Source organism: Phacochoerus africanus, chromosome 7, assembly GCF_016906955.1.
Source record: "Phacochoerus africanus isolate WHEZ1 chromosome 7, ROS_Pafr_v1, whole genome shotgun sequence".
Taxonomy (NCBI): domain Eukaryota; kingdom Metazoa; phylum Chordata; class Mammalia; order Artiodactyla; family Suidae; genus Phacochoerus; species Phacochoerus africanus.
In genome coordinates, this window is record NC_062550.1 from 87569458 (window position 1) to 87595228 (window position 25771).

The 25771-nt window shown below is 36.6% G+C and overlaps 1 protein-coding gene across 2 annotated transcripts in view; it reads right to left on the bottom strand.

Moving 5' to 3' along the window:
- Positions 1-8429: 8429 nt before the first annotated feature.
- SCYL2 (SCY1 like pseudokinase 2) overlaps positions 8430-25771 on the bottom strand; it is a 66680-nt gene continuing 49338 nt past the window's right edge. Inside the window, exons 11-18 of one of the 2 annotated variants that reach the window (XM_047788200.1) lie at positions 24227-24340; positions 22355-22487; positions 20112-20230; positions 15884-15984; positions 14363-14429; positions 14128-14223; positions 12665-12784; positions 8430-11654 (exon numbers count right to left, since the gene is read on the bottom strand). In XM_047788200.1, coding sequence (XP_047644156.1) covers positions 11007-11654; positions 12665-12784; positions 14128-14223; positions 14363-14429; positions 15884-15984; positions 20112-20230; positions 22355-22487; positions 24227-24340 — 1398 coding nt within the window. In that variant the 3' untranslated portion in view covers positions 8430-11006. The remainder of the gene's footprint in view (positions 11655-12664; positions 12785-14127; positions 14224-14362; positions 14430-15883; positions 15985-20111; positions 20231-22354; positions 22488-24226; positions 24341-25771) is intronic. The other variant, XM_047788201.1, reaches the window with a different exon arrangement.

Sequence of the window (25771 nt, forward strand, 5' to 3'; positions counted from 1 at the left end):
ATGAATGGATAAAGACGTAGTATGCATATACGATGGAATAGTACTGAGCCATAAAAAAGAATGAAATAATGCCATTTGTAGCAACATGGGTGGACTTAGAGATATCAGAAAAAGACAAATACCATATGATATCACTTATGTGTGGAATCTAAACTATGACACAAATGAACTTATCTATGAAAGAGAAATAGACTTACAGACATAGAGAACAGACTTGTGATTGCCAAGAGGATGGGGTGGGAGAGGAATGGACTGGGAGTTTGGAATTAGCAGGTGCAAACTATTGTGTATATGTATAACTAAATTACTCTGCTGTAACCATAAATACAACATTATAAATTAACCATACTTCAACAAAATAAATGTTTTAAAAAAGAGTGAGAGAGAAAGAACATTGAAAAAAAAAAAAAGATATATAGTTTTGGGCCACCAAGCTTGCCATCCACAACCCCTCAAGGCTGAGAATGCTAAGACTCCTGGAAAATACATATCTAATCACACTACCAAGTCTTTACCTGTCTCCAGAAAGCTCACTCATACATCAAAAGCAAGTACAATTAAATTATTGGAGTTTCCATTGTGGCTCAGCAGGTTAAGAACCCAATATAGTGAGGATGAGGGTTCAATCCCTGGCCTCGCTCAGTGGGTTAAGGATCTGGCATTGCTGCAAGCTGTGGCATAGGTCACAGATGTGGCTCAGATCTGGTATTGCCACGGCTATGGTGTAGGCCTGCAGCTGTAGTTCCAATTCGACCCCTAGCCTGGGAACTTCCATAAGAAGTAAAACGAAAAAAAAAATAATGATAAATACACTCTCTTGCTACAGAAAGCATCCCCTGGTGAAGTTTCTAATGCATTCCTCAACCTCTAGATACCCTTAGGTTACTAATCTCTTAGAACACATAATGGAAGTACCCTTAGGCAAAGACCTCTTAAGGGTCAATGACTGCTAAGAGCACTAACCATTTCTGCAGAATGTATTGCTCATGAAGCACACCTGAATCTACAAGGTTTGTGTGTATTGATTTAGATGGTTGATAATAATAACTAACATTTTCAGAGGACTCTCTAGGTGCCAAATTTTAAGCACTTAACTCATTGACAATGACTCAGATAAGCATCATCATTATATCATCTACAGACGAGGAAATTGAGGCACAGAGATTTTAAGGAAACTTGATCAAGTTCATACAGTTAGGAAACTAGGCAGAGATAGGATATGGACCCAAGAAGTCTGGCATCAGAGCCTATATCCTTAGCTTCTACGCCAGAACTGCTGATAATCAAGATGAGAAAATATAAAGCCAGACATTCCAGAACTGAGGCTCATTTTATTCATTTATTCACTTGTTCCTTCTCTTGAGGGCCTACAATGTAGCAGCCCTTTCTCAGGCACTGGCAATAGAGGTTGAACCGTGGTATTTCCCTTGAAGGAATAAACTAGAAAATGAATGAACCTGTATGGTATAGTGAGTGACAACATATGGCAATGGGACCACAGGTAAGGACAACTAACTAGCTTGCAAATGAGAATGGGAGAGGGTTTCCTAGAAGAGGGGACAATAGCATTAAGCTTTCAGGGATGAGAAAGAGTGAGGCAAACAAAATAAAAAGAAACATGGGATCAAAGATTTGTACGAGAGAGCCTGGCACCTGGGGAAACTTGCAGAGTGTCAGAGCTGGATGAGTGTACTTCATGGTAGAAAACAAGGCTGGAACAATGATCATGAGCTAAATTTATACAGTTTATTTGTTACAGAGGAGCAGTAGAACATGTAGTCCCCATCTCAAAATATCAAACACAGCAAAGGCAGAGGAAATTATGTATGGAGCAGAAACACAAGGGCCGCAAAACTAAAGCTTTGGTCTATGCTGGGGATATGTAGACAAAATATTCATTAGGAAAAAATCCAGCCCTTAACATGTATTTGGTGACCTCCCATGATTCTGTACAGAAAAAAACCTCTTCCCTTCAGAAAATAATACCGACTAGGATATCTTTCGAGGAGCTTGCCCAGATTATAGCAATTCCTCCTTCTCAGGGAACTTTCCTCCCCTTCTCATCCCCCTCCTCTTTTATGGCAACAGGCCTCTGGAAGTCCCATATATGTTATATTGCTTCCCATCCCCTCTGACACTGCTAGATGGACCAGGGATGCGCCCCCGCACTGCACTGAGCCAGTCAAATGCCAAATTCTCTTGTAATTTAACTTTAGAATTGAGAGACCATTATTAAAAAAAAAAACCTCTCTATAATGCTTTACAAACATAAGGCGGCATACATGAACACCCTAGAAACACTGTAAGTTCCATTTTCCATTCCTCAATGTAACTGATTAAATATTTTTCCCAATTAATAAAAATTAAAAATTTTCTCAATTAATGAAAATGAATTTTTCCCAATTAAGGCAAAAATTACCTACTAACAAAAACTTTAAATAAAGTCCAATAATCAAAATACAGAAATGTAGGATGTCTTTTCACAGCATGGAATAATTTGAGTATTTTGCATTTTTCATAGAATTTATATGAATTCCTTATATTTATGAAATACGTGAACTTCATCCTTCACTGCTCCTTTGAGATTATAACTACCTAGAGAATTAGGCTAGGCAAATTACATCACTTTATTGTTGAAGCCAATGGGCACAGAGAAAAATGAGCGAAGTATTTAGTTCTTTAGAGGTACTGGGCAGAATTGAAGCAGAAATCATATCCACCTATTCATCCGCTGGCTGTCACGGCTGCCTTTACCAAATTACTAACCCTTTTATCTTGGAGAATCCCATGCCCACAGCCCCCAACACAAGATACTCAATACCAATTTTTGAGCATGTTTTCTGGCAGTAAAGATAACTTTTTTCTTTAATGTGTTACTGCCCACTATATATTGGTATATATTGGTTCAGTGGATATCCCTATTTGTGTGTAAATTGGGCAAATACTCGTTCACTTCATCCAATATTATTATAGCATGGAAACATTCCAGTTTTGCTCTATGCATCATGAAAGTTGACTTCAAATATATCTTAGATTGTGTCTGAGATAAAACACAGAAACCCTGATGATAAATGCAGTATTATGATATAGTTGCATCATAATAATGCAACCTGAAAACGTGGGAGGGAGGAAGTCAGGATCAGAGAGGACATTTTGGAGAATTTTTTACCACTTTCACTTTTCTTGAAAACACAGGAAAAAATCCAGAGTGTCCAGGTAATTTCAATATGTCAAATAGAGAACAGAGCTCATATATCTAGAATCAATATGAAGGAGTTCCCACTCTGGTGCCATGGGTTAATAAACTGGCTTGTCGCCGTGGCAGTGGGTTATGGACCCGGCGTTGCTGCAGGTGTGGCACAGTCACAGATGTGACTCGGATTCAGTCCCTGGCCCGGGAACTTCCCTACGCCATGGGTGTAGCTGAAAAAGAAAAAAGAAAAAGAGAAAAAATCAAGACGGAACAAACCTACACACCTCTGACAAGTACTTCCTGTGAGATCCTATCCTTCTTATAGAGTCAATATTACAAGCCAGACATCAGTCTGTCACAGCCTGTCTGTCAATGTTCAAAAATGTACCTGAAAAAAAAAAAAAAATGTAATGGGTCATTACTTGGGAAACAGTGACATCTGGTGGTTTACAGACTAAATACATTAATGCCAGACATTTTTCCCCCCAGAAACCAACCAGTTTTAAAGGAGTAGATTTATTTGGTTTATCTTTATTGAGCTCACAAGCGTAGATTCTCCAACTTCTTAAAGAGGCAACGAAGCATAAATTATGACTTAAAAAAACAACCCACTTTAGCTCACTTATTTTACTCCTTACATTGGTGTCATTCTGGGCTTATTCAGCCAACATTAATTCTACTTTGGTAATCAAATCATTTGACTTTAATTCAAAGAGTTTTCATGTAATCTTAGAATTCAAAAGGACTTTGGGAGTTACCTGCTTTAATCCCCTCCCATTGTGTCCAGCTTAATTTGGGAAAATTAATTCCTAAGCAGTCATTAGCACCAAAAACAATTTTTAAAATGCTACTGCAAAGTTGAGCTCAGGCCCCATCTCCTCTGAAGAAGCCTTCCCTCCTGTGTAGATTTGTCACAGCACATACCACACTGTCCTGTAATTGTCAGCTTACTCAGCTATTTTCATAACCACAGTGCAAATTCCTTGAAGACAAAGCCTCTATTTCACTACTATTTGTGTCCCAAGAATCTCACAGTGCCAAGCCTATAACCTATTTTTGGCTGGTTTTCTGAAGAACAAATGTACTCAAATAATGTGGGGTGCGGTATCTGTCTTCATTCAAGCAGATATTATGTTAGAGGCTTCTATCCGTCATAAGAAAGGTGGATGGAGATATCTATCAAGCACTTACCATATGTCAAGAGCCTTGTCAGGTGCTTCGCGCTTTTCCTTCACTTAATCCTAATAAGCCTGTAAGATGTGATCTTCATTTTCATAGCTGAGAAAACTTATTCCAGTCAGTTAGTGAAAGAGATAAGATTTAAACTCATTCACTCCATACTTACACTTGACCTTATTCCAAAAGGAGCATTTCTAAGAACATGATACAAAACCTTTTTTAAAAATGGAAATCAGAGCAAAGGAGAAATGAGAATTTTAAAAATCAGGAGTTCCCGTCGTGCCTCTGTGGTTAGCAAACCCAACTAGTATCCATGGAGACGTGGGTTCAATCGCTGGCCTTGCTCATTGGGTTGGGGATCTGGCATTGCCGTGGGCTGTGGTGTGGGTTGCAGACACAGCTCGGATCCTGTGTTACTGTGGTTGTGGCACAGGCCAGCAGCTACAGCTCAGATTCGACCCCTAGCCTGGGAACCTCAATGAGCTGTGGGTGCAGCCCTAAAAAAAGACAGAAGGCAAAAAAAAAAAAAAAATCAGTTAAAGCCAGAAGGTAAGTACTGAACAACACATGCAATTAACATCTTGTATACTTTTGCTATAGCTAGACTGCAAATTTGGCTGGAACTCCCCAGCTGTTAACATGTCATTTGCTACATTATTCAGAGACATTAAGAGATAAGGGCAAACTAGTGCTTAGAAGCACATTTACTCATGAACTGAAAGCTGAAATTTCTCCTGTGGGTCCTCAAGGAAGCATTGTATGTTGGTGATCCAGTGTCACCCTTAGCATGAAAATAAGTTTCACAATACAGCTCAGCTTGAGTGAGGCAAAGGAAACTGACATGTGGCCAAAACAAGGCAACCTAGGCACAAAGATCTTCACAGTGGGTTTAATTTCATTCAGAATTTCTAGAGAAATAGTTGGACTCCATTTTTGGTCTCCTCCATAAACCTTTCGAGATTTTTTAATGATGGGCAATGGAGAGCTAGAGTTGTTCTCTGCCAAGTATCCAGGTATAGATATCATTACCTATCAGGCACAGGCCTATTATGATCACTTGAGCTGGGGAAAAGATGCCATCGCCTGCAGAAACTGGAGCAGTCTAATGAGGATACCACCTCAGCGAGAGGCCTTTCCTCTTCACAAAAGTCATCTTAGAGACAAAGTGACCTTCTGAGAGACACAATTCTCTTAAAAACTACTTTGGGGAGTTCCCATCATGGCACAGTGGTTAAGGAACCCTACTAGGAACCATGAGGTTGCAGGTTCAATCCCTGGCCTTGTTCAGTGGGTTAAGGATCCAGTGTTGCTGTGAGCTGTGGTGTAGGTCGCAGACTCAGCTTGGATCCCGCATTGCTGTGGCTGTGGTGTAGGCCGGCAGCAACAGCTCTGATTAGACCTCTAGCCTGGGAACCTCCATATGCCATGGGTGTGGCCCAAAAAGATCAAAAGAAAAGAAAAAAAAAAAAAACTACTTTGGATCTGTACTAACTGAACAACCATGTAAAGCAACTCATCCCACCTTCATAGACCAAGAATGCTATTTTAGCCTGAAATAATTTTTAAACATACCCCCCTAAACCCCAACTTTACCTGGCTCCAAAGTTCATGCACTCTATGCTCCTAATGTGCCTGTGGACATGCCTCATATATGACTTGTGTCTGATCACTGCATTTACAGACTGGCAGGGACTTGAAAGGGACCTGCATAAATGTTGATTCCCACATTCAAACTCTGAACATTACAGAGTTACAGCCTCCATCTCATTTACTTTGATATGAAAGCCATGCAGTGTTTGGCTTTCCCAACCTAGGCCACCACACAAAAGAATGTATATCCAAAAAAGAGAAAAAAAGAGAAAAATTGAAATTGCATCATATAGATATAAAAGGAACTAAATCATATTTCTACTCAAGGCACATCTCAAAAGAACTTTTAGAAAGTTTTAATATGAGCTGCATATATGTAATTCCCCATGGCTTTTGTTAGCCACATAAATTCATATCTTATGGCCCCGCTTTTAAATGGCTTGATTGAGGGGTCTTAGTGAAAATGAAGTCAGGAGACAAAAACTGGGAAATTTTAATAACTGTTAACTAGTAGGTGGCTATTTAAAAGCATAGAAGAGAATTCTGGGAGTTCCCATTGTGGCTCAGCGGGTTAAGGACTTGATGTTGTCTCTGTGAGGATGGGGGTTCAATCCCTGGCCTTGCTCTATGGGTTAACATTGCAGCATAGGCCACAGATGCTGCTTGGATCTGGTGTTGCTGTGGCTCTGGTGTCAGCTGCAGCTCCAATTTGACCCCTAGCCTGGCTGCCAGTCTGGCACTAAAAAGAAAAAGAAAATGATTCTAAGGAGGAGTTCAGAAGTAACAGTTGGGGGGGAAAAAAAAGGCAGCTGGAAGAAAGTAAAAAGAAAATTAAGGAACTAAGAACTAGGAGAGGCTCTCTTTCCCCGACTCCAACCCCTGGGTCTGAGCACCAGACTTCAGCAAAGGCGTGGCCTCCACAGGAACATTCAGCCCTCCAGTGGTGAAGAATCTTGTCAGAGGGCCAGCATGGGAGACAGCTGCTTGAGGGAGTGGTGGAAAGCAGCCCATGGGAGCTGTTCCAAAGAGGGAGAGTGTGACTGAGGCACAGCTGGGGCTTCTCTGCTGGGACTGCTGGGCTCCTGCAGTGAATAAAAATGGAGAACCAGAATCCAGAAGAGAAGTGACTTCTTGTTGCTGTTGCTTTGCAGTGCCACCTCAGGGCCCTTTACCGATGAAGACTAATATTCTGCCAAGCTGGCCAAAGAGACGTGTATATAGGGTCCAGCTCCAGTATCAGAGCAGGGCAGAGAAGGATGGATTTGGAGCTGGGAGACTCTAAATGGGCAGCTGCCACAGTTCAGTCTTTTGGCTTTTTACCTTCCATAGATACCTACAAGATCTAATACAGTAGCTACCTGTCACATGTGGCTACTGAGTACTCAAAATGTGACTAGCCTGACAACTGAGATGTCCTAAGTGTAAAATATACATACTGGATCACAAGACTAAGTACAAAAAATATATATAAAATAGTATCATTAACTCGTATCAATTCCATGTTGAAAAGATATTTTCTTTGTTCAGTTAAATAAATTATTACAATGTCTTCTGCTTTTACTTTTTAATGTGGTTACTAAAAAATTTTAAATTACATACATGTTCTGCACTCCAAGTAGTTAAATCCTCCCTGAATGGCTGGAGAAACTAAGCTACTTTGGGCAGAAGAAATTACTAATATCTAACAAGCTCCATTTTGGCGAAATGTCTTTTTCAACCACACTGTCCCCTCCTCGAGGTTATATGCTTTAATTCCTACATCCTGGGTACTGCAAGCACTGCTAACCTGGTTCCCCCAACCATTCCTCATCCACAACTCAGAGCAGCAGCCCAGAGGCTGGTTTTGACTATTTCCATTTCTGTTCCATCATCTCCCTTTTCAATGTCAATTTTTCTAACATAGATATATTTACGGTGCCAAATAAATACTGAATACATAATACTTACTACATTAAACTGTCTCCACAAAAGCAACTCCAGAAGAATTCATACAATAAAGGACATAAAGGATGCCAATATGGTAGAGGGCATTGGACTGCAGATCAGAAAAAAATCTAGCTTCTGTATTCCTGACTCTGACCTTCCCTGGGTTAGGCCATGTAAATCTCTGACCCTCTTGTTTCTACATCTGCTTGGGGAGAGAGAGTGCAGAATTATGTCAGTTTTACTCAAACTACAAAATGAAATCCTTTTAGAGATTGTAACCAGTTTTTTCATTAATAGGAAAGAACTTTTTTAAAAAATCAGAGTACACGATATATATTACAGATTTTCAGAAACGTCTGCTTCAAGTATAAATTTCACATACTTAAGTTTGTAATGTAATATATATTTCTTACTGAGTGTTATAGTTTAAAAGCCACTAACATAAATACTCTGAGTCCTATAGAGTTTGAAATGTTATAGATTTGTTCTAAATTATTTCAAGGTAAGTAAATAACAAAGCATGAAATCACAACTTAATATGTAAAGTTTTATCAAAGCTGAAATTTATTTGGTGCATACCCTGTGCTTGCTCTCAGGTACTTTCACATATACCTTTTCCTTTAATATGTAAAAGCAATCATGTGAGGTATTTTTACAGGTTTAAAAAAAAAAAAAATCTCCTACTTCCTTAACTTATTCAGGTGAAAAGAAGGGTTATAAGTGCTCCAAAATAAAAACAAAACAAATAAACCCCAGCCAAGTACAAAGTCTATTTTCATTTCCTTTTGTGCATCCTCTACATATTTCACACTTTAGCATTAGGAGAATAAAGAAACAATTCAAATAAAAGGGAATCTGTCTTGTATTTTTTGTCTACATGGGCTTTTTAACCTACCAATTTTCTACTCTAAGCACAAGGGATTCAAATGCTGTCAATATCTAAAATAACTTTAAGGTGATCTCGTACTTTGAAAATTTTGTTCACAGAGAAATATAAGCCTAAAAATAGCACTATTTTAAGAGGCAATTTCGCAACAGAAAAAGGCAGTCGTAACAGTTCAACTGATAGAAATGATTTAAACAAAACACCTTCAAGAAAGTAGGAACAATGTAGAAATTTTTCTTAAAATGTAGCACCATTACCTCAATGAATAAGCAAATATCAAGATTTGAAAATTACCTAAGAATTACACATATTTTTCAAATAATCTATATTTAGAAGTTCAAATTATATAAATTGTTATATTAAGTTTTCCTTCTGCTTAGGAGTTCACCACAAGTTACTTTACAGAATAAAAAGCGATTTCCTAATGAACAGTGACTAGAATTGTTACAAAGGAAAATTCTTCAACATTAAGCAATTTTATTCCACATGTAAACTTTTCTCAAGATAGACACTGTTTACAAACAAGACAGATAATCTGGTCAAGGTATGAGTATATTTGCCAAAAATATTTGATCTTCCTAGTACTTTTCATTTCTTGCGTAAGTTTTGTCAGCATTCCTATGAGTCCTTTTACTAAAATTATATAACAAAGTATAGGTCAAACAGAACCCAAACAGAAAGATGATTTTTTATTTTTTAAAGTATCCTCTAACTGAATGTTGCCAGCAATATTAAAACCAAATTACATTTTATAATCAAGTACTGTATGAGCCCTGTGTGTATATAAATTTTTCAATGAATAAATATAGTGTCAGCACACTAAACTTTGTACGATTTCTTTTAAATGACTGCTGGTTTCAGATAATTAAGAACCACAAAATATGGTAGCAATTATATATAATTCTCTCTGAAAGATCAATTTAAAGTTATAATGTAATGATGGAATATAATTTAATAAAATACAATGACATTTATAGCATAAAGACTCCGTGGCTGGCTAATCAACAAATCAAAGAGGAGTCTCAGAGAAAGGCTTCGAAGAAGAAAGCATGTTCCCTGTTAGAAGAATTTATTCTTTCCTTCCTAAAAATGGCTAATTACAGACATGGAAATGTATGAATGAAAGGTCCTGAAATTCCTAGAAAAGAATTAAATTTCAGATGCAGTAATTGATGAAGTCAGACTTTATCATAACAAGATGAAAAGTAATCTGTTGGTAACCAGAAGATACAAGTGCTCATTTTTACAGAGGTAAAGTTTATTACATTTGAAACAATACAGCAGAAATCTCAAAAGTTTACTCATTAAATATAGTTTAATTCTTACAAATCTCCTTTTGAAAATGCAATTCATCTATGCTGCAACCTCAGAAGTTTGAACTCAAAATGAAATATGAAGGCAGTAGTCAGGGAAAGGACATCAGTGGCTTTGTCAAATATCTGTACAAATCAGTACATACCTCTTCTGTCTGTGATACAATAGGAAAAAAATGATTCTAAACATACCCAAGTAAATGCAGAAAAATACATTACTATTTGAGGCAGACCATGCTAAAATATAATTTACAATGATTAGTTTGCATTTATGATGGTTAATGATGCCTGTAGCTTAAACCAATGAAATCAAGGTTAAATTTTGCAGTATTTGCTCAGTCTTTTCTACTAAACATTAGCTCATCTGAGAAGTATTAAGATTGGAAAAAGCAAACGACCTGATCCTTTTCATTATGTTTATCCTTTTCTCACTCAGTCACATTAAATGCAAACAAATCAATACAGCATCAAGATTTTTCACATATTAAAAGGAGGACTAATGACCTGTGAAGACAGATTGTGTACCATGTATTATTTAATAGATGAAACTTGCAATTACCATCAACTCAATTTTTAATTAACACCAAGATTTACAAGCAAAATAAACATTTGATTTAAAAATTCTGCTATTGAGGATACTCAGGTATCTTTTTTTCTCATTGAGACTGATATGGGTTGGGTCTTTTAAAAACCTGAAGAGGAGTTGGTAAGAGGAAAAAAAAATCCTCAAAGCTTTAAAAACCTCAACTGGTAGGAGTCCAAACAACTATTATGCTGGCATGAAAACAGGCTTTTTCCTGCCATAGAACGATTCACTTTCCCATGGAAGTAGTTCCTCCAAGCCAACTGTATAAATACGTAAATCAGCTCACCCATGATTAAAACTGAAGTGATCCTTCAAAAATAGGAGCAAGACACCTCACCCAAAAAGATCTTTTAAATCATTGCTAGCTGAACTGCTATTGGTCATAGTAGTCGGTGGCTGTGCAAAGTTCTGTGGGTTAAAGAAAGGATTAGCCTGCATACCGAAGGCAGACTGTCCTATCGTGTTCATCGGTGTTCCCATCACCGAACTGCCCATACCTGGAGACCCTTGAGGAGGTACAAACTGATTAAGCCACTGATTTGGTTTCTGTTGTGATAACTGGTTCATGCTAACTTTGGGTTTCTGAGGGCCAAAGAGATTGTTAAGAGCAGACATATCTGTGGGTCTCTGTTGAGTCTGCTTCGCACCAGCGGGAGGAACACTCACAGCATTGAAGTTTGGCAAAGTGGAAGGTGTTCCTCCCAATGTCATCTTGGTCACTCCAGGTGTGCTTGGACCACTGAAGAAGTTCTGATTTGTATTAACCGGCATGTTGAATCCTGAAGTCTGAAAGCCCATGTTAGCATTTAGGCCATTGGTTAAATTTCTCTTTGTGTTATCGATTGGTGTAGAAAACATCATGCCAAGGCCCGTGGAAGGAACAGAAGTGAAGGTACTTGAAGAAGAAATTTTAGGGGTACTAACAGAAAGATTGGTCAAAGATGACATATTATCCATCAATGTGTCTGTCAGGTCCTTAGTCTGAAAAATATGAGGAAATTACTTTATCTCCAAGAATTCCAACTCACTTTAAAATCAAAACATCTGATAAATTATCTTATAAAGGATGAGTTAAAAATAAGCTCGACAGACTGCTAACCATGGCCAAATCCAGCTTGCCACATATTTTAGTAAGGCTTTTTAAAAGATGAACATTTGCAAACAATTTGATGACAGGAAACATTAACTTGTGAACTCTAATTAAATAAAATCTCTCCCCCACTGCCCTCCATAAAAAAACAGAATTGCATTTTTCTCATTAGATCTGTATTACAGAAAATGATACTCTATAAATTTTATCAAAAAATATTTTTTAAATTTATTTTCTCTGTTCTTATGTAAGTATCTACAAAATACTCTTTATTTTGCCTCTTGGCCCACAAAGATTTTTCCTAGAGGAGGAATTTTAATGATTAAGAAGTAACAAAAAAAATTTAAAGCTAGCTTTTAAGATAACGTTATTTCTGAAACCAATAAGAGTGTAAGCTTTCTACAAGCAGAAACCTTAATCACTGCTATAACATAAGCACCTAGAACAGTGCCTGGAACACAGCAGGAAATAAATACTGGTCAGAACATACAGGTAAGTATTCCTAAATCAAGTTACAAACCTGACCATAACAGATAAAGACAAAAACTGAAAATCAGTTTTTTCTCTAAAATATGTAAATGCATGAATATAATATTCCTGATCATTTCAAAGTGAACAGAGTTGAACTAGTACCATGAGACCTAACATTTTTTAAGAAAACCTCCTGTTCATCTAGCTTCCTCTTTATTGGTAACAAGCATTATCTCAAAACTTTATACATCAGGCAGGCTCTTAAGGAGTTGTTGGAAAATCCTTCATGTCCATATTTATTAGACACTACATATAAATAGTATTTTCTGAAATACATTATTATAAAACACTACTAGGTAGACAAAGTTCTATACTTCCTTACTCCTTAAAAGTCGTATTCCTGAATTACACAAATGAAATGAACTCTGACCTGTTTGACTGGAGCAATAGGTGTGTGCACTTGTGGTTTAAGAGGCTGCTGGCTTTTCAACTTCTGTGCCTGCTCCTGTTCTTTTGCTAATTTTTGTTTTTCTTCAAGTGTAAGTGATGCCTTAAAACAAAACAAAACAAAATCAACTGGCCATCTTCATAACTCCATTTGTACATTTGTAAAACAGTAGATTTCTTTTCTGGTATTTTTGATGCTACCAAGTAGTCTACAAACTACTACTGTATCACTGATTGCCACAGTGTTTCGAATTACCATTAGATTTAACTTTAGGTAGAAGCTCACAGGATCCATGCTAAAATAGAAGCATTTTTCCCAGACAATGAGAATACTGATTAGGTGACATCATTTTAAAAAATCAGGAGATTCTTGTTCAATCGTATTCTCACTCCAAAAATATTTTAGGAACGCATAAAAAAGCTTAAGTAAGAAGGAAAAAAACTTCTTTTTCGGAGTTCCCATTGTGGTGCAGTGAAAACGAATTCCAAGAACCATGAGGTTGAGGGTTTGATCCCTGGCCTCGATCCAGCATTACCGTTAGCTGTGGGGTAGAACACAGACATAGCTGGGGTTACTGTGCTTCTGGCGTAGGCCGGCAGCAACAGCTCTGATTAGACAGATCCCTAGTCTAGGAACCTCCATATGCCACAGGTGTGGCCCTAAAAAGAAGAAAAAAAAAAGAAAAGAAAAAAACTTTTTTTTTTTTTTTAACACGAACAACTTCTTTCACTGCTAATATCTGCATTAAATTCAATGCCTTTTTCTTTTTTGGGAGGAGGGTGGTCACTTTTTAATTTATTTTTGTATGTTTTTAAAGATTTTTATTGAAATACAGCTGATTTATAATGTGTTAGTTTCAGGTCTACAGTAAAGTGAGTCAGTTACATATATACATGTAAATATATATATGTTCTTTTTTTAGATCCTCACCCATTATATCTTATTACAAGATACTGAATATAGTTCCCTGTGCTACACAGTAGGTCCTTGTTGGTTATCTTTAAGGTCTGTCTTTTTCTTGCAACATCTTTACTAACCTATTAGCTCACAGTATATGCTCTTAACAATTCTATAAACCACATTGTCCAGTAATTTCTTGGCTACACACACAGGTACTCATATTTATTGAAAACAGAAGCAGAGCAGACACTGTAGAATTTATCAAAAGATGTGACTGGCAAGGTGCAAGAGAAAGGATAAAGAGGTCAGGTGGATCTAGCCATGTTACCACATGGGAGACTGAATAATAAAGGAAGTTAAACACCTTAAGCATGTTATTTCTCAACATGGGTCAGGTCATGATCCACTGATAACTTTTAAATTTCATAAAAATAATTAAGGAATGTTTCTTATTAAGGTAAACAATATTTCCCAACAAAAATCTATAGTTTATTGAAGTCATATAATATAAATACAAATACTCAAAGAACCGCAAAGAAACTTACTCTTTTATGTTTATTCTGTAACCCATCCTCTTTATTTTCTGATTCACCACCAGTCAAAAGGTCTGTTCCAATGTTGTTAAAGACTTTGTCAATCTGCTGAAATAGAAAAAACGTCCATCACCTGAATGAAAACGCAAAATTGTGATTTCAATCCCTAAAGATCTGAACCCCTGGAAATAAAGCATACTGTCAAGCATTTTTTACCAAAATTAGAATAATCTACATATTTTCTTACCTGAGACCCAACATTTGTAACTTTTGTCTCCTCAGAAGCATTCATTTGATTTCCTATATCCAAAGATCTGTAAGAGAGAGTTGGCTTATGACAAAGCAATAATAAGAAATACATATTTTTAAAATACACATACTAAAAATAGTTCATCCACATGAAATTTATTATAATCTAAACTTCAACTTCATTCTTTACGGAAAGTCACAATCTTTTTCATTATTTACTACTATTAGTGTCTGCTTGCCCCCAAAAGTAACATTTGTATACCAGCCTTTTTTTTTTTTTTTTTAACTCAATATTTGAGATTTACCGGACAATTTATTCAGGGTGTCACAAAACCAAGCAAGCATGGTTCTTACCACTGGAGAGTTATAGCTCCCTAAGAGACAAGATCTGATATGAGGAACTTAATATGATTTAGTTCAGAACCTGTGATTCTAACAATAGATGTTCTAATCACTGAATGAGTGATGTGGGCAAGACCTACAACTTGAAAAATGGATAAGATTTAGATAGGAAGAAGAAAAAGAGAAGGTGCATTTACACCTCAAGTTTAAAAACAGGAAATTTTTGTTGTAATTTTTAAAGATTTTTCAGGTTCCTATATTAATATAGTAAATCCATCAAACATTATAAATATATACATCTCAGAATACTTAGCACATACAAAGGGCTATTTCATGTCATTCTACACCCTGTATATTTACTTTCATAAAGCTTTCCTCTTACACTGGAGCAGAAGCTAAAAAGTTTCTTTTGGGAGACTTAGCCCATTATTGGTATCAACTTTACTGATTTTGGGATGTCTTTAGGCTCAGGATTAAATTTTAACGGGTAGTCTAAAATCATGCATTTTTCTCTGGGGCAAAGAATATAGTGGAGATTTGGGAGTTCCCTGGTGACCTAGCAGTTAAGGATCCAGCACTGTCACTGCTGTGAACTTCTGCATGCCATAAGCATGGCCAATTTGATCATAGAACCTGGGATTTTCCATTGAATAATTTTCATATTTCCCCTCCTCCTCTGAATACTAGTATTGTGCAAATAATTTAGAAAATCCTCCCTAAAAAAAAACAAACAGAAAAGATGTAGATATTATGGTACTACATATTAAATGAATTCTCTATAAATGTTTCTGGGGTTAGAGAAAAGAGAAAGGGAGAAATCAAAACACCAGGGTTTCAGAGATTTGAAAAACATTTTTATGTGGTACTCTTGGTGATCAGCACCCCAAGTTTACAATGCCAGTGATTAATGTGACAAGACATTTTTTCAGAATCAGAATTTTCCTTATGTAGAGAAAAATGCAAAGATTATATTATGCTTTCATATTCAAAAACAACATCAGATTTGGAACAACACAGTATTTCAACTCAGGTCAACACGTTGGAAAATTTTTATGTTTTTTACATACAGTCAAACTGAAATGCTTCAATTTTTCTAGTCCATATTCCAGAAAATCAATCATGATATAACTTTAATGTTAGTCCTGGACCGTGTGCAATTCATATGCAACCTACTTACTTCTGCTGTTCTTGCATTATATGAAGTTGCTCCAGTTTAGTCTTATGTTCAGATTCCAATCTATTAAGCATCTCTTTTATGACGGAAATGAAAGAATTGAACTGGTATAATAAGAAATTGATATGATTATCATGTTTCGAGTTAGCAACAAAGGTAATCTAATAAGATAATTCAACGAGTTATAATATTCTCTATTTTTATCAGACTATGACCCACTAATTGTACTGATGTCACAAGAACAGTGTATTTTAACTCAAGTGTCGTGGCAAGCTTTCACTCTCTATGTATGGTGGTGATATAGTTGATGAGACTTTTAAGTTCCAGAAAACATGTTTCAATGAATTTTATATCCTAAGTTGTCTAACAACTATTATTCAGCACTCTTACGTAAATTCATCCCAGCAGTTATATTATATATTGATTTTTCTAGAATAATCCAACAAAACTATCTCAATTTGTGCATATCTGAAAACAATCTGCTTAATAATGCATAAAAAATTACTCTTGGGAGTTCCTTCAGGGCTCAGTGGGTTAAGGGTCTGGTATTGTCATTGCTGCGGCTCTGGTTACAGGTGTGGTTTGGGTTTGAACCCTGGCCTAGGAATTTCCACATGCCATGGATGCAGCCAAAAAAATATTTACTCTTTATTCAGACTGTACAAATGACATGATTGACTAAAATAAACCTTGTTTTTTGAAAAGTTAGTAGAAATATTAAATATACATAATCTAACTTCCAAATAGTTAAAGTTCAGAAAGTGTATCTAACTCAGCGTCTTAATTTAGTCTAAGCTTTGGTTAAACTTCAGTTAAATGATAATGCTTAAGGTAATTCAGGATCATCATGAACAATTTATTTGAATAATACCATATATTACAGGAAGAATCTAGAAACTGCTTTCTTCCCATCCCCAAATTTTACATCTTTGGGCTGGGTGCTTATAAATGCACTATTTTATTAATTCTCAACTCTTCAAAGAAAGTTTATTAATATTTCTATTTTATAAATGAGGGAACTCAGACTCAGCAAGAGAGAAAGCAACTTACTCAGAAATATTAAGTGACCTATATGGTAAAATTAAAATGCACACTAAGTCTGTCTCCAAAGCTCATGCTCTTTTCTACTGTATCACCCTGCTTCTCACCATGCTCTGCCATCCATTCATCCTTTGTCTTACCATAAGAGTAACAAAAGGCATACTTCCTTAGCAGTTTACCACGACTGACTCCCTGCTGATTAGTTTTTTTTAACTTTTTAACAAAATATAACATACTAACAAAAAAGTATACATATATATGCATATGTCCAAAAATTTACAAACTGAATTTAACCAGTAGCCAGAAAAAGAAACAGAACAAGGGCAACACCCTAGAAGCTTCCTTGCGTTCTGGTCATTTTACACCTTCCTCACTGCTGTGTGAGTAAACACCATTCTGGCCTCTAACAGCGTAGTTTTAACTGTCTGTGTTTCATATAAATTGGATCACTCAGTAGATCCTCTTCCACATGTGGCTTCCTCTGCTCAACATTATGCTCATGAGATTCACCTATATTGTCGAAGCATACTAGGCCTGCACTGCTCCTCTTGGAAAAAGCCCACTTGCAAGGTTGGCCCATGGCTGGTATCCAGGAACTCAGATTTTAGAAGGGTTCCTCTTGCTGAGTCACTGAATCTGGGGCTGGCCCCAGGAACCATCGCCAACACAGGCTGTGACTGTTTTGATTGCTGCATGGTATTTGCTCTTTTTTAAATCAAATGCTAAAAATGTGTTTTCCTAAAATTACTTTATCTTTTTCATATTATCCATAATATAATTAGATTATTTTAAATCAAAGCCAACAAAAGAGAGCAGTCTTGAATTAGGAATTGTGTCCACGAAATGAATAGGAAAGCAGATCACATCCATACTAATTATTGTAAAATACTAGAAGATATGAATCAAAATATTTGATGCAAACAGACCCCTGAAAAATAACCATAAAGCTGGAGAAAGCACATTTCAAATGGAAGTATATATTCTAAAATAAACATTTGACCCAGCAATCCCACTACTGGGCATCTATCCAGAGAAAACCACGACTTGCAAAGACACATGTACTCCAATGTTCATTGCAGCACTGTTTACAATAGCCAAAACATGGAAACAACCTTAATGTCCATCGACAGAGGAGTGGATCCAGAAGATGTGGTACATATACACAATGGAATATTACTCAGCCATCAAAAAGAACGAAATAACAGCATTTTTAGCAACATGGATGGACCTAGAAACTACCATGCTAAGTGAAGTCAGCCATACAATGAGACACCAACATCAAATGCTTTCACTGACATGTGGAATCTGAAAAAAGGACAGACGGAACTTCTTTGCAGAACAGATGCTGAGTCACAGACAATGAAAAACTTATGGTCTCCAGAGGAGACAGTTTGGGGGGTGGGAGGATGTGCCTGGGCTGTGGGATGGAAATCCTGTGAAATCAGATTGTTATGATCATTATACAACTACAGATGTGATAAATTCATTTGAGTAATAAAACAAAAAAGAAAAAAATAAAATAAAATAAACATTTGAGACTATTTTAAAACATCCTAAGTCATAAATATGAGGACCAAGAACAGAAATGACCAAAAGCTTAAGACTATCTTAGGCATGCTATCATCCTATTTCCCCCCAACCCTCGGTCTCACTTCTTGCCAATCCAATAAATGAAGAAACTACAAAGCCAAAAACTGAAATCTAAGGATACAAACTTTCAGGGGCTTATGTTACCACTTTGAGAAATGAAATTTTAGATGTGATTAATTTTACAAGCTTCTCTAATTCCAAAACTCCATTCAGTCAGCACTGTCCCCTATGCCAAAAGCTCTCTTGCTTAACTCTCAGCTTTCTGCTTCCCTCACTGTTCTACTTCACTTTCAGTCCTTAATTCCAAAACTTGCCAACCTATCTATCTCTGACACTCTCAGTTAAATAATAACCCTTACCAGTTGTTTCCATTATAAATCATTAAATACCAGTTCTATGGCGAATAAAATGCCTTGTCATTACTCTGTGCCTCAAATTTTCTCTCAGTTCAACAATAATTTTTGTTTCTGGCACCATACTAAGTGCTGGGGATATAATGAAGAATAAGCTGTAATCACCAGCTTTCTGAGAAAGTCAGAGACGTAAGTATATAGCTGTGACAACTACAATGACAGAGGTATGCATAGACATAAATTCTGCAGTAATTCTTGAGTATATAAACCCTTTGCGCAGACATTCACCACATCTTGAAAGTTCAAACACCTAAACAAGACAGGCATTCTAAGTCTACCATTCTAGTCTCAATTTATCTTTCTCTCATTACTCCCCTATTATATTATAGGTATCTCTCAGTCAAACTGGATTATTCATTCCCTATGCAGACAGACTCTAAAATGGTCCCCTGTTATCTCATTCTGCTACTCTGCATTTGTGTAATCCCCTATCTTTGATCCTAGGCAGGACCTGTGACTTGCTTATAACCAACAGAATATGGCAAAGGTAATGGGATGGTATCTCCTTGACTACACTGTGAGAGACTATAACTTCCATCTTTCTAGCAGACTCTCTTTCTGGCTTTGATGAAATCAAGCTGCTTTGTCAGAAGCCCATGAAGCAACGAACCTAAAGTGGCATCCAGCAAACACAGAACAATGAATGGTGGTCCAACAGCCCAAAAGGAACTGAACCCTGCCAGCAACCACTGAAGTGAGCTTAGGAACAGGTCGTCCCCAATTGAGTCTTCAGATGAGACCCCAGTCTTTGACTGCAGCATTGTGAGAAACTCTGAGCAGAGAATCCATGCCCTGGCTTGGCTGACTGACAGAAACTGTGAGATAATAAATACATGTTGTTTTAAACCAAGTTTGTGGTGATTTGTTAGGAAGCAATAAATAATAAATATACAACCCAAACATATTTTTTCCTTTGTTCATGTCAATTTCCAAGCTACAAATTTGAAGTAGCCCCAAATCCTACGTATCTTTCAATATTCTGCTCATTTACTATCTCTCAGTAAGGCCTTCAATGATTCATCCTTCCAACTGATATACTCCTTACTTTGAACCCACAAACCTTCTTCATTTAACTCTTTGACATATTTTTCCCTGCTTTAGCAATATTTAGATGTAATATATTTATATATTCAATGGCAAGAAAACAGTAAGCCAAATAAATCAAATAAAGAAAAAACTACTCCTACCTGATTGAGATTAAGATTGTTTTCAATACTCAGGGGAATGAGATGAGGCAATACTTTTCCCGCCAGCTGCTCTTTGGTAATTCCCAACTTCTTATGAGTAAAAGTACATTTGTAAATACCTGACAGTAAGGAATAAAGACATATATTACAATTCAATACCATAAATTAATAGAAATTGTAACAAGCGTATTTATGAAATTTTGTGATAAGCAGTATAGTTACAAATTTTTCCTTATCAATGGTTAGAACAAGGATGCTGTTACATATGGATTAGAATGATTTCAGCTTTACTGTTGGCTTAGAATTAACATACCATGACATATTTATCCTGTATTCTTTTGGTTTACGGGCACTATTTAATGATAGTATAACATTAAAAGCCTATCAGAACTATGCAGAGTTCCTGGATGCAGCAGTAAGGCTATGGAAAGTCTCTCTATCCTGAAAACATCTAAATATATATTTTAGACCTTTCATTCAAACTTAAGACATCCATTCCCAAGTGTCTAAGGATAGGTTCTACACCTTATTCATTTCTTTAACCAATCAGACTCAACATCTCTGAACTTAATTTAACTCAATTCCACACATTGTTTTCTCTTGCCTTACCTCTCTACTCAACTTTCAAGACCTTGCTTGTTACACCTATTCCACATTTCCTTCATTTGGCAAACTGAACACATCTGCTCCTCGGTCTCTGAATGTTTTTGTGTTATAACCATTTTTTATATAATCCAAAGCTTTAGAACACACCATCTCCTATTATTTTCCTGTTAATGCACACTCCACTTATGACTTCCAAGAATGACTTTAAGTGCCCACTCAGTGCTTATTTGAGAGGCACTATGCTCATTACTTTCCCTCCAGTTTTTCTCACTGAATTCTCACAAAACTCCTATAATGACATTATTTTCATCTTCATTTGATAGATCAAGAAACTCTTCAAAGTCACTCCAGGAACTGGCACAGCCAGGACTGAGGTTAGGACTCTTTCCACTATGTCAACCTCCTTCTCAAGAAGACTAACTTCTTTGAGCTCAAAAGGTTCACACTGTACCACCAAAGTTCTGTGTCTACAGAGCTTCACGACAGATGACTTACTGACCATTCCAACAAATACTTACTGAGGACTTTCAATAGATCAGGCACTACAGGAGGTATTAAAGATACATGGCTGAATAACACAGTTTTTCTTCAGAATTAAACAAGAACTTCAAGTTTAGTAAAATGTTAATGCTTCTGTGATACTAAAGCTATGTCTATCTCTGTTAGTACAGCAGACCCCAGCATTTCCAGCATTGGGCCCTATCTATTTATAAACAATTTCAGAGTTTTTTGAAAAAGTGATTTATAATTATACTGACAGAATAGAATGTGCTGCAAGACTAATAATGCTTCATCAGCACAACACTTAGCAGTGAAAAAATACCTGTTCGGATTTAAACATAACTGAATTAAAAATCAGCTCTAGGATTTCCCGTTGTGGCACATCAGAAACAAATCCAACTAGTATCCATAAGGATGCGGGTTTGATCCCTGGCCTCGCTCAATGGGTTGGGGATCCAGTATTGCCATGAGCTATGGTGTAGGTTGCAGGTGCATCTCAGGTCCCGTGTTGCTGTGGCTGTGGTGTAGGCCGGCAGCTGTAGCTCCAACTCAACCCCAAGAGCCTGGGAATTTCCATATGACACAGGTGCAACCCTAAAAAGCAAAAACAAACAAACAAAAAATAAAACCCAGCTCTACCACTTACCAGTTGTATAATCTTAAACAACTTATTTCACCTCTCTGAGCCTCAGTCTGCTTACTGTAAAACAGAAATAAGAGTACCTACCTCTTTGGATTTTAAGGAGGACAAAGATCAGAGAACGCAAAAAAAGACCCAGAACAGTGCTTCTTACAAACTGGATACCCCAATTACTATGAAGACTGGTATCAGCATTTCAAAGATCTTTGTTTGCCTCTCTTATTAATTATCATTTTACAGGGAAAACTATATGCCATCATGATATTTGTGAAGCTATGATTCCCAAATGTCTTATTCCTTTGAAAATGTCAAGTTCTACCACTTTTGCTAAAATTAACAAAAAGGAAAGTTATATCATGACATTTACCCCATCATTCTTTAGTTACTGAGTGCTTAGACATGAAAAGAGAGCAAAATGGTTTTACAGGTTGGAAAGCGTACTTGCATGACTATGAAATGATAAAGTAGCATCAAATGACATTAAGTTTTCAGCTACCTAAAATTCCCATGAGGACCGCAGGTTCTTTGGATGGAATTTGTTGTAAGAAGGGCAGAATATCATCAAGCACAAACCACTTATCCAAGTATTCCAAAATCTTTCCTAAGCACACTAATGAATTTACACGAACCTATTAAGAGAAGTAAACCGAATTAGTCATTTAAAGTCTTTGCAATCCAGAACAAAATACTTAAGTGTTAGTGTAATCTTCAACTAGGTATATGTTAAAATCCCAAAAATAAAAATAGGTTTAAAAGCTATCATCCTTTATTAATACAGGAAATTCCCATATTTATTAATTCCCCTGACTTCTTTCAGAAAGAATTTATGATTGCCAGGATACCAGGTAGCTAAAAGTAAGGAATGACTTCCATTGCATACCATTTTAAATAAAGTAATTGGAATTTGAGAAGCTTTACTATATATCTGTTTGCTAAGAATATTTCCTCAGGGTCATTTGCATTATAAAAAGGACAAAATTCTCCCACCAAGTGATCAGTTTTACTGGGCTTTCAATATGTTTCTCTAATTCAGGTTCCAGTCATTCTTAAACTACATACTTTAACAACATGTAAAAAGTATATTTGTCCTATATAAAGTTTTCTATTTCTAAATATAACTATAATATAGTTACTAAAACCTGACATTTAGGAGCTATTTTATCAAAATTCTATCAATATTCCCTTGATAAATTTGATATATATTTCACACCCTACTTTTTCACTGAGAATTTGTTAAGATAGAATACTTTTGAGTCAGGACCCTAATATCAATTAAACTCTTATCTTCAAAAAAAAAAGTAAACTAAGAAATGCAGTGGGAGTTCCCGTCGTGGCACAGTGGTTAACGAATCCGACTAGGAACCATGAGGTTGCGGGTTGGATCCCTGCCCTTGCTCAGTGGGTTAACGATCCGACGTTGCCGTGAGCTGTGGTGTAGGCCGCAGAAGCGGCTTGGATCCCATGTTGCTGTGGCTCTGGCGTAGGCTGGCAGCCATAGCTCCGATTCGACCCCTAGCCTGGGAACCTCCATATGCTGCGGGAGCGGCCCAAGAAATGGCAAAAAGACAAAAAAAGAAAAAAGAAAAAAAGAAATGCAGAAAACAATTTAGTTGGTTTAAAAAGCACCATATTCCTTTCTTTTAAATTGATACATGGTTGATTTACAGTGTTGTGTTGGTTTTTGCTGTACATCAAAGATTTTGATTTTATATGTAAAGATTACACGTTCTTTTTAATATTCTTTTCAATTATGGTTTAATCGCAGCATATTGAATATAGTGTCCTGTGAAAAGCATACTTCTGCAAGAAAGATGGAAATAAAATAAACTGTGATTTAAAGTTGAAAAGGATTAGGAAAAGAAATTACTCAAATTTTCTACTGACGGGCTCAAAGTTACCGGATGGAATACTGTAAAATTATATATCACGGAAAACTACAGCTATTGCTCACTTTTACAGTACTATATGCAGGCTACCCAAAACGAAATAAACTATAAAAGTTTTATTAAACAATAAGAAAATTATTTAAGCCAATAAGAAATAAAAGAAAAGCAATAATTAATATGCAATTACTGGAATTCCCATTGTGGTTCAGCGGTAAGGAAACTGACTAGTATCCATGAGGATGTGGGTTTGATCCCTGGCCCTGCTCAGTGGGTTAAGGATCTGGTGCTGCTGCGAGCTGCAGAGTAGGTTGCAGAAGCAGCTCACATCTAGCACTGCTGTGGTTGTGGTGTAGGCCAGCAGCTGTAGCTCCAATTTGACCCCTAGCCTGAGAACTTCCACATGCTGTGGGTACAGCCCTAAAAGGCAAAAAACAAAAATAAAACAACCCCCCCCCCAAAAAAAAAACCATGCAATTACTTACAGCAAGGGAAGACGTTTGCAGACATGCATTTTTAATTCTTGGTATCAAAGCATTTTTCATGGATGGATAGTCTATAAGATTTGCAAAGGTTGGAATGATGTTCAGACAGAGTTCCTATTAAGAAAATAAACTGGATCAATTTAAGAGAAAAACTTTCACATACAAAAAAACATTTTGGGAGTTCCCGTCGTGGCTCAGTGGTTAATGAATCCGACTAGGAACCATGAGGTTGCAGGTTCAATCCCTGGCCTCACTCAGTGGGTTAAGGATATGGTGTTGCCATGAGCTGTGGTGTAGGTCGCAGACATGGCTTGGATCTCGCATGACTGTGGCCCTGGAATAGGCCGGTGGCTACAGCTCTGATTAGACCCCTAGCCTGGGAAGCTCCAGATGCCAAGGGTGCGGCCCTAGAAAAGACAAAAGGACAAAAATAAATAAATAAATAAAAATTAAAAAAAAAAATTTGTATTTGCATGGCTAATTTGTCACACAATCTGAAATGTATATCATTTGATCCTTTCAACAACTATTTGAAAAAAAATAGTTATCATCAATTTTCAATTTTACAGATGAGGAAAGATCAGGTGACCTTACTCAAATTCATGCTAGGTCATACAACTAGCATATGTACCAAAATTCCCTGATCTCATTCTTAATTTCTTTCCCTGATAACATAATTCTTCATTTTTTTCAAAAAAAAAAAAACTGGAACATCTTTAAAAAATAGTAAGTTTTGTTGTCTTTTACACTGAGGGAAAACCAAGTATAAAACTACACCTCTTAAATAAGGAACTTCTTAGCTGTTACAAATATGCACATAATGGAATACAACACAAACACTTAAGAATATTTTTTCAGAGTTCCCATATGGCTCAGTGGGTTAAGAATCCAATGGCAGCAGCTCTGGTCACTGCAGAGATGTGGTTTGATCCCCAGCCCAGCTCAGTAGGTTAAAGGATCCAGTGTTGCCACAGCTGCAGCACAGGTTGCAGCTGTGGCTTGGATTCAATCCCTGGCCCAGGAACTTCCATATGCCACAGGTGTGGCCATAAAATTAAAAAATAGAATTTGTTTTCAAAGACTGCTAATATCAAGGATAAAAATGTAATAAGACACTGTTACACAATCCCTATTTTTAAAATGTGTTACCCATCTACATGCTTAGTAAAGAGACTGAAAGAATATATCCGGAAATGTTAACTGGGGGCATCTCTGAGAGAGGATTTTCATTTTCTTTATTTTTTAAGTACCTGTAAATTCTGAAACCAGAACAAGTATAACTGAAAGAAACAGGAAAAGTTATTTAAAATACTCTTATTAATTAATGCCATGCCACAGTGTAAATGACTGGAACTGGGAACACTGAATGAGGATAACAGAGGGGGTGGGGAATGGAGGATTAAATGAGATAAGGAAAAGAATAGGAAATGGCTTGAGAACTAACTGGCTGAAGAACAAACACCTCAGGTAACTTACAGTCACAAAAAGTGACCTTCTATATGTGATCTCTGCTTCCCATTTAAAAAAATAACTTGAGTCAATCAC